Below are 10,541 nucleotides of genomic sequence, written 5' to 3' on the forward strand. Positions count from 1 at the left end.
TGCAAAGACTGCCTGAGCTGATACATATTATGGAAGAAGTATTCTTGTTAAAAACGAGGCTTTGATTTTACGAACTAGTCCTTCTGTGTTCCATATCAAGCAAGTTTTTTTGTCATACGTGCACGATATTCTAATATATCGCTGCCGAATACATTGATAGAGCAACAAAAAGAGCAAAAATATGAATATACTGTACGTGCAAAGCACGTACTTAACTTTCACAAACAAGCTCTTTCTGAGTTAAAAAAGTATCAGTTGACGAAGGAACACACACACACAGACACACACACACACACATATGGTGAAGAAATTTACTGACTGATGTACGCTGGCTGGGACATCGTGTTGGACAAGAGTGATCGCAAATTATTTGTGTTGGATAGGAAGGTAAGAGAACCTGCCCTGTCTTGATCAACCATTGTGATTGATCCTGAACTGACGATTACGTGCTGGCAGATACTGAGCAAGTAGTAACTTGAACAGATGACCTCATTGTCTTGCTTTAGGGCACTGTATGGATGGGCTTGGCTTTCTACTTTATTTGATAAATAATCCAGACCAGAAGTCATTCAATCATCAAGGCAGCAATAACGGTGAATACAGGTAAAGTTTTTTTTTCCCTTCATGTCTCTATGTCCGTTTTTCTCTCTTCCTAACGTTTCATACACCATCTCTGTTCTCTTCCATATATAATCTGATTAGTTTCAATGCTAGCATTTGCGTCTGTTTGTTTCGTTATTCTACTGATGGTTAGTTCATCATCTCTGTTCTATTTTGTGCACATTTGGATTCCGTCACATTTCTTGCTTGCCGGTTTGTCTGTTTAATTGATACGTGTCCAAAACTAAAAGTGTATGGACTTTGTAATTTTCGAATCCCAACGAAAACGTTATAAGTATTCGTTAATTCCTTTTTTAAAACTGCTAATTTACATAACTAATTAACCTGTTAATAAAACATAAACACTTCTTTCCAAATAATGGACATTGAAGTAAAAGAATAACATAGGACTACGATGTAATAACAAGAAAAAAAGGGAAATGACGACAAGTAATAGCCATATAACATACATATTCACAGTAATACTTGTTCTTTTACATTTGTAACTCTAAGGCATGCTTGTGAGTGTTGGTTTATTCGCGTTCATATAGGTACACGTACTTTCCTCCCCAATCTGGTGGACATAAATCCATCTTCATTATACATAAGAAAATCCATCTCCGACCATCTCACTTTTTACTTCCTGTCTTTAAAGAAAAAATTCAATGAAACTATATAATGGTAGATTTATTATTAACATGGGTATTTATTCCCTTCCTGATTCTGATCCTGCTTCATACGGTTAAAGGATTTTGCGTGTTTTACCATTTTACTAACATATATTTTACGAAATTATAATATATATATATATATATATATATATATATATATATATATATATATATATATATATATATCATTCAACAATTAACTTTTAATGCATAATGTGGTTTTTTTTTAGGAAAGCTTTATATTCCAGGCTCTTTTTAAGAATTATATATGTTTCCACTTTTACAAAAGTACACTGACACCATTACTATTAGAAGTACTTTTGTTCTTTACCTTAAACATTCCTGTAAAAATAAAATAAACTCATTAAAAAGAAAGAACTTAACAGAGTGAAATTCAGTTTATTTGTTACTGGATAATACAGCTGGGTAGTATAGTATATATTACACACCTCTTTTTCACTGATTGGTGTACAATAATAACATTACTTTAAAAGCCTTCGATTTTCATCTATAGGACGGTAAATTAACTGAAAACGAGTTCATTATAGATTTTACTCCAGTATGTATATCTGTATGGGATTGGAATAAGATTTAAGGAAGATAATATTCTGTGATGTGATGTGATTGGATTTAGAACGCACCTTTAACAATTTTTCAGTCATATCGCTACGATATCTGCAATGTGGCAGTTTATAGTGAAGTCTAACACTAGGGCATCATGCAGCAGACATATAGCATGATGTCCCACCCAGTCACATTATCCTGACACCTGGTCGACCAGTCCTAACACTAACCTCTTGAAGCTGAGCGCCAAGCGAGGCAGCTGTTAGTACCATTTTTGTAAGTCTTTGGTATGACGCGGCCGGAGATCGAACCCACGAACTCCCGCATCCGAGGCGGACGCTCTAACCACTAGGCCACAAGTGCGGTGATAATATTTTGTCAATTTTGAAGCATTACGGCGATCAGCGCCCTAAACCCCATCCACACCCCAAATCATGGTCACTCTGTGTACGTTAAGTGTGAAAACATTACCACACGACATAGTTGTGTGACTATCTCACACTACAAAATATTTATCTCTTAAGATTATTGCATGGCTATCCCAAACCGTACATCCACAAGCTATCATTTGAATTACCTTCTGATACTGTCAACAATAAAACGATTCCTAAACAAAACAGCAGCACGTATGTTTGCAAGGTACAAATCAAATATAAGCCTTTCAATAAAATTCCATACCAAATTACGCTTGACAATTTAAAAGATAGCTTGATTGAGTTGTTAAGTGTTTTAGTGTTTTTTGTATAAATACACTGTATTATGAGAATACAAAATAATACATTAATAAGCCGATGAAAGTATCGATAATTATGTATAAATACTTCCGTTCTCAGGTGTATGTATGAGGATGGGGATATCTTAGCTATCATTAATGAAATGCTAACATGAAATTTAAAAAATCTTATTCAAGTGTTGTGCTGAAACCCTTTTTCGAGGGTCTTTCCATTTTATCTCGGTTCCGCTAATGGACGACCTATATTTAATTGACCGTATTTGTAGCATATAAAAACCTCGAAAACAACTCTCATTTGTCATCAACTTTCCAGATTATAAGAAAAGTATATTCGTTAACAATGTGTTGTGTACGCATGTCAGCCTAAACCCCATTTTACAAAGCAAATCAGTACATTGGTTACAACGAAGTCTGGAAAGGTTATGGTACCAAATAGGCTAGTCATTCCCTGGTTTCTGTAACGCATGTACAAACGCGCTATAAATCGGTTTTGTTTATGTTGTTTTTTTGTAAAAAAAAATCATTTCGTGTTTTATTAAATCTCTTAATTTTCCAAAGTGGTAGGTTTCAAATGTGAAACGATATATGCGGTACACGTTCTTTAACATGATATTTAGTTCTAAAGTTACATGTATGTTAAAGCCAAGAGAGCACTAGTTATAGACAATCCAAGCACTCTGTTCCCCATCCATAGGTTACATGGTTCGCTTCGTAGACAAAGTTGACGATCTTTTTAAGGGTGATGGGCATACAAGGGGATGCATATTATTAATCTACTAGTCTTTCAAAAACTTGAAATAAAATGCAGCATTTCATCAGCGCGATCAAAGATTTCTTTTGCAAATTCAGAACATTTTGACGAGAAGCCCAAAGGGCACTTAGGACACTTAGAATATAGGATGAAAAAAAATCTGAAATTTGAGGGCGCCGCATATCGTGCTATTGGATTGTTATGATCTCTGACCGCCATTATTTGTCTGGCTTAGGCGAGTTAGGCGATATAACATTCTGACTGAGCTAATTTCATCAGGCGGACCGCATAAATGAAATGGTATGTGTGATTAGATTTTGTAACAAAGGCAGGGCCCTTGGGAGCTATCACGGACCCTGGGATAAGAAACACCCGGGCCTATCTATGTTCTTGTTCAAACTCAATTTTTCTTTTACAAAATTAAAACGTTTTGTTCGGCCCGGGACCTGGTCGCCTCCACCCCATCTTATTGGCCCTGATCAAAGGAACGTAATAGCAAAGCCTTAGAAATACATATAAGATTGGAATTTGGCCGAGGAATTGAATCTCAGACGTTGGAGCCGAACACATTGTATCCAAGTACGTATATATATATATATATATATATATATATATATATATATATATATATATATATATATATATATATATATATATATATACACTCAGGTATACCAACATTATCTCCATCGCGTATCTTGCAAATGTAAACAACTTCACCTTAAACCCGCACTCTCTCAGACGTTCACGATCTATTTAGGGTACCCACTATATATATATATATATATATATATATATATATATATATATATATATATATATATATATATATATATATATATATATATATATATATATATATGTTACTTTCATCTACACATCGCTTCGGTGGCCTAGTAGTTAGAGCGTCCGCCTCTGATGCGGGAGGTCGTGGGTTCGATCCCTGGCCGAGGCATACCAAAGACTTACAAAAATGGTATTAACAGCTGCCTCGCTTGGCGCTCTTAGTGTTAATACTGGTCGGCCTGGAGTCAGGATAATGTGACTGGGTGCAACATTATGTTACATGTCTGCGGCATTATGTCCCAGTGCTAGGCATCACTATAAACTGCCACAATGCAGACATCGTAGCGATGTGACTAAAAAATTGTTAAAGCTACGTTAAAAGTCCAAATTACTTCACTTCACTTTGCTTTCATGTACTGTGGTTGAAATTTCTTTCGATAATTGTACTTGTGGAAACTGTACACAATCTAAGCACAGCTAATTAAGATATCTGCTCACTTAGGCTAAACAATTCAGCCTGATTTAGTCAAAAGTACACTAATGTAGTAGTTATTAAAATAGGGAAAATCGGACTAGATAATAGCAGCTTCGGAAAGTGCCGATAATGAATTACCAAAAAAATAATGTAACAAAGTTATCGGCCCTTCTTTTTCTTACGATCTACTTCTAAGTCAAGGAAGTGAATATTTCCAAGCGGAGACTGTTTATAGGTGCACAATTTTAGTAAGTCCAATCTGTATAATCTATAACCCAAACTACACCTGTCGATCACACACCAAAATAAAAGGAATCAAAGGTTCTTTGGACAAAGCATAGAATACAGAAGGTCTTCTTACAATATTATAATCAGTGAGGAAACCCAGAGAATTTTTTTTACTTTAAGATTCTAACCCTGTGCAAATAACAATAAAGTCTCTGGTTTATGAATGATTAAACACGCGTGCAGTGGAAACAAAACATCAAAACTGTGACGATGCCATTGAATGATTGTTCATTTCAACAATGGTGATGGAAGGATAGATATTAACCTAAAAATTATGCAAACAAAGGTCTTTATAATGTGTTATTGTAAAAATTCTTCGAAATACTTATCACCTGTTGATCGTGTTGATTTTTAAGGACGCTTTTGGTTTTGACCGTATCAAACCAATATTGACTGAAACAATAATTTATGGATGAACGGGTTGTATCCGCATGCTGTGTATACATTGAAAGGAAATGCTTTTTGGAAGTATGGAAATGTTTTCTTTTTTAGTTGCTGATTGATAAAGATAACCCCCCTCTGTCTCTCTCTCATGTGGTCCAGTCATATTTTGCATATGACTGTAGGAGCAATTATACAATTATACAGTTTTTAGAATATTGGCCACATACTATTAGCTACATTCCGTCAGTGGGTGAAAGTCTGATAATTTGGAAACAAAACGATATCGGTATCTTGTCGTTAACACTGAAATATATATTTATATTTAACGGTATTTAATTTTTATTTATTAGATTTTAAAATGAATCTGAGTAAACCACCCATGACAATCGCTGGAGCGGCGTGCGGGGCCGTGTCAGTTGTTTTAGGCATCGCAGCCATAGCTGTTCCAAAATGGCTGGCATTTGATTTGGGAATAGCAGAAGTATCATTTGGACTGTGGCGAGCTTGCGCCTCCGTTTCAGTAGGAGGTGAGGTGGTTTGCGGGTCATATGAACAAACACCAGGTAATAGGAGGAAAGTAGCCCACCTTCTCTCTCTCTCTCTTCCTTCCCCCCCCCCTCTCTCTCTCTCTCTCTCTCTCTCTCTCCTCTCTCTCTCTTTCTCTCTCTCTCTCTCTCTCTCTCTCTCTCTCTCTCTCTTTCTCTCTCTTTCTCTCTCTCTCTCTCTCAGTAAGCATGTATCTATGTCAGTTTAATTTTCATTCTACATTATACCTCAATCATATCAAGTTTTACAATTATTAAAATAAGACCCCCGTGAAGTTTTATTTTTGTCAATACACCGTAGACAATTCAATATGTTTGTTTGCTTGTCTATTTCATCTAATCACTCGAACATGTCACTTTGGGTTTCCGTCAATTTAGTTATTTGTTTATCCATGGCATGTGTATCTATTTTCTTAATCGTTTTATTTGATATAATCTGTTGCTATACTCCTGGCTAAGTTATATTTACAGCGCGAGCTTTGAAAACGTTCCTTACAAACATCTTATTCTATCAATTTCTCTAATATATATATATATATATATATATATATATATATATATATATATATATATATATATATATATATATATATATATATATATATATTTGTGAGTCCTGTGAGTCCTGGTACATTATTATATATAATTTTGTTATTTTTATTCATGTCTCAGCAATGTACAGAATGTCTTCATTTTGTTTATCAAATTGACCTGATTCAGGTAAGAGCATAAAATTGCTCGTGATCTATAAAAAAGATGATTATGTTTGTGATGACAATTATTAATATATAATCTTAATGACTAGACTTTATGCGAATGTAAATGTTTTGGCATCTCTACAAGTAAAATATTCTTTCCCGGCTTAAGGACATTTCTTTCTCCTTGTTTGTCTTGCACGTAGGATGGATAATAGCTACATCAGCGATTGAGGTGGCAGGCATTTGTGAAATATTGTTCGCTGTTTTACTCGCCTTTCTGCATATTTTCATCGCCAAGAACAGCAAAGTCGCGGGGAAAGTACCAGGGCCAAGTGCAGTTGGTGGTGGTAAGTTTAAATAGATCATCCATGTATCTTTATTTTGAAGTAAATCAACAAGATGAAGATTGATGTAAGATCAAAGCGTTCACTCTCTCTTTATCTTCCAGAGAACAATATTCAAATATATTTCATTATACTTATATTGTCTAAACAAAAATGCTAGCTGACAATACAAATAAAGTCAGTTCTTGTGGCAGAGTTACTTTGATTTTGTTTAGCGCTTTATGTTACATCAATATAATTAGATTAGTTTCTGCTGATGTAGTTGGAGGAAAGAGCTTCGCACAAGGACAAACCATGGGCTGAATCTGTATTTTTAAAACCATTGTCTCTTCTGTAACGCAGCTAGCTAACCACTGAGATACTACTGGATGGAAGTTAATATAATAACAGATAAACCAGCCAAACGTCTACATTCGTCAACGTGCAGAAATATTGACTTATATATATATATATATATATATATATATATATATATATATATATATATATATATATATATATATAAATATATATATATATATTCAAATAAGGTACAAAAATGATGGAATTATGCAAATTTGGAGACGTTTGACTCTTAGATACTCAGGGTCAGGTAATACATTTGTATAAATAATTGAAAAACCTATGAATTATATATAACACATCATTATCTGTCTACTACGTAATATAATTATGTTTATACATACTTTGAGTCAGCATTATATACATCCACACTTGTTTTATACAATTTAGGTGTGATTATGATTGTCGGAGCCATCATCTGGGCAGCAAAGTACAAGGATGAACAACTGTTTGTACAATGCAGTCTTTCCGTGGGATTCATCCTCGCCATCGTGTCAGGCTTTCTGTCGATCGTTGCTGGAATTCTGCTTCTCCTAGGTTGGAAAGCAGAATCCAGTGAACAGCCGCATTCGAAGTTTTGAGAATTTGTAGAGACAAACCGTGTGAACATCCATCCTTTGCTTGTACATATGCTAACAACTTCCTTGAGCTCAGAGAGCACTTTCCTGAAACCTGCGGAACACGTATCAAAATAGTGTATACATTAATGTATTTAAAAAAGATCTTGATCTTTCGGCAGTTTCCCTACCCTTATGAGAACTGTGTAATGATGCTTGCCAGGGATTGATACACGATTATCGTTTTATTGCATGTAACTAACTTGTTTAATGGAGATGTAGGTTGCACTATGACCCACCGCCCAAAGTCGCAATTCAATTCTCACCCTCACCATTCATATTTACGCTTGGGGACAGAAGGGATGAAAACCTGGAATGGGGAATTTAGATAAATACGCCATTGTAAAATAGAAAGAGAAACATGAATTAAAATTCTAAATAAAGATCCACGTTTTATATAAAAAAAAATTGCCTGTTTTTTGAAAATATACACCCAACTACAGATCGTGGGGTGGATACAAATATAAAAACTCTTTAACTGTCGACCTAACAGGGGTCAAATGATTCAAATGCATAAAAGTTAACCATAGCTGGAGGTTCAGACTGACCACACAAATGATGGTCATCTCTTATACATTGTTCTCATATAACGTAATGACTAATCATAATTATCTACAGTATAATTATTACTTACCCTCATACATCGATGAAATATGCATTTAGTTTTGATACAACGATCACTTTTATATACGGTAAACCTCTCTAAGAAGAAACATTTTCACAGGTTCCCTTTACACATTATTTAATACTTCTTCGCCTATTTATAAATATCAACTGCTCATAAAGGTTGGATAATTAGGTCTATCATTAATTTAGTCTGGTTTGACTGACGTTGAAAACTGAATGAGTTTAGATGATTTGCCTCTCGAGTAACTGATATAATTTGTTCGTAGCTAACAGACGTTATTTGCAGGATTAATTATACTAGCTTATCCCTTGTTCAGTACTTCAATAATTGCTAATTAACTCTGACGTAATGGTATGTAGCCTGTACATATATCGTTCTCGCAGACAGAACGAGACTAGTATTCCCAATCTGCTATATTGTATGGAATTTGTTGTCAATTTGGTGATCTTGTATCCAGCATTCTGTAATTCAATCGTACCTTAATGAAGCAGGCCACACTTCTGATAGATAGGTACTTGAAAGACATACTGCGTCATCTTATTTCTCCGTACCATTTCAAACCTTATTCAAGGTTTTCCGGAAAGATGGCAGACACTCCAATCCAGAGGATGGAAATAGATTGGAATATAACATCTTTTTGAGATTCATCGGGGTACAAATTAATGTCAGTTACCCAGATATATTAAGGCTACATGTATAAGAAGGTAAAATATATGTGACACGTCTAGAAAACCTACTGGTATATTATAATCCTGAGAGATTCGTTCCATTCTTCATTCACTCGCCTCCTTTAATAGTTTCTGTGAGGTATAGTAATATCAATGTGTGCCTGCAAGTCTATTTGTCAGTTCCCTTTTTCTGTCCGCACATCCGTTAACAAAGAAGGTTCCGCAGTAAACTTTCACACCCAAACCCCCATTCTTTTTATCGTACGCCTCACATGTGCTGTCATTTATGCAATGTAAATTATGCTGCTCTATTATTGTCATTGTGCACTGAGGATATTCTCTTAGGTAAAACAAGAATCAGATGTTGAGAGTTAGACAAAATAAAGGTTCAAGTCCTCTAATTAGAGCAGATTATCTGCTTGTCAAATATGTTGAATGTTTATAACGCTTGCACCTGATTACCACTACGTTAGAAAATATATATTTTTTCATTGCTCGGTCAAATCTGAACATTAATTAAAACCGCCATCCAAAAGTACGATCGGTTCATTCTTGTAATGTAAGCCATTTATTGTCACTATTTTTTCCGCTGTTAAAACGTTTGATTGCAATACTGATTTGTCATTTTGTGAATACAATTAATATATTTTCAACTGGGTCTTGTACTCTTAATTTAACCCATTTTCAGCACATAACAGGATGCATGCCGGCCAGTATGTGTTATGGAGGAAGAACCCAGGAAAACTCCGGGAAGAACTACCGACCCATGGGAATCTAATGGCCAACTTGTTCACATAGCCACATTGGCCAAGCCGAGACTATAAGAGATTGTCAATTGGATGATTGTCGTTGGATGATTGTCAGTTAGACAATTGTCATTTGGATGATTGTCAGATGAATGATTGTCAGTTTCATGGTTGTCGTTGGATGATTGTCGTTGGAGGATTGTCAGTTGTACGATTGTCAGTTGGATAGTTGTCGTTGGATTATTGTCAGTTGGATTTCATTTATAATAAAATACCTAAGAATGCACTTTAATATAACATATAATAAAAATAATGCGACTTTCCTTTGATTGTTTCTTTTTTTATTCATTGTGAGCCACGGTAGTTCATTTGGTAGAGCGTTTGATTCGCAGTTCACGGACCGTCGGTTTGATAATACCCAGTCTTGCACGTGTCAGCGGCATCAGTCTGTACTTGGGAATGGCATTTAGCTCCCACATACTCAATCAAATTTTTATGGCCAATAATGAGTTAAATGTGCAGTTAAACCAAGCAAGCAATGACCAATAATGTTATGGCCAATAATGAGTTAAATGTGCAGTTAAACCAAGCAAGCAATGACCAATAATGTTATGGCCAATAATGAGTTAAATGTGCAGTTAAACCAAGCAAGCAATGACCAATAATGTTATGGCCAATAATGAGTTAAATGTGCAGTTAAA

General features: G+C 35.1%; 1 protein-coding gene across 1 annotated transcript; it reads left to right on the top strand.

Annotated features, from left to right (window-relative positions):
* Positions 1–458: 458 nt before the first annotated feature.
* On the top strand, positions 459–10,122 carry LOC149783286 (uncharacterized). The gene is made up of 4 exons (XM_089933090.1): positions 459–603; positions 5,603–5,815; positions 6,699–6,842; positions 7,572–10,122. Exons 2-4 carry the CDS (start codon positions 5,611–5,613, stop codon positions 7,760–7,762), a joined length of 540 nt encoding a protein of 179 aa, XP_089789216.1. The 5' UTR covers positions 459–603; positions 5,603–5,610; the 3' UTR covers positions 7,763–10,122.
* The last annotated feature ends 419 nt before the right edge of the window (positions 10,123–10,541 follow it).

The sequence above is a fragment of the Sinohyriopsis cumingii genome, chromosome 14, assembly GCF_028554795.1.
Source record: "Sinohyriopsis cumingii isolate HCF-2022 chromosome 14, ASM2855479v2, whole genome shotgun sequence".
In the NCBI taxonomy this organism is placed as follows: Eukaryota; Metazoa; Mollusca; class Bivalvia; order Unionida; family Unionidae; genus Sinohyriopsis; species Sinohyriopsis cumingii.

Bases quoted from the DNA above. Each gene is read 5' to 3' on its own strand.
- LOC149783286 (XM_089933090.1), top strand. From the start codon at position 5,611: ATGAATCTGAGTAAACCACCCATGACAATCGCTGGAGCGGCGTGCGGG. The intron at 5,816-6,698 runs GTAATAGGAGGA...TCTTGCACGTAG, and splicing joins GTCATATGAACAAACACCAG to GATGGATAATAGCTACATCA. The intron at 6,843-7,571 runs GTAAGTTTAAAT...TATACAATTTAG, and splicing joins GCCAAGTGCAGTTGGTGGTG to GTGTGATTATGATTGTCGGA.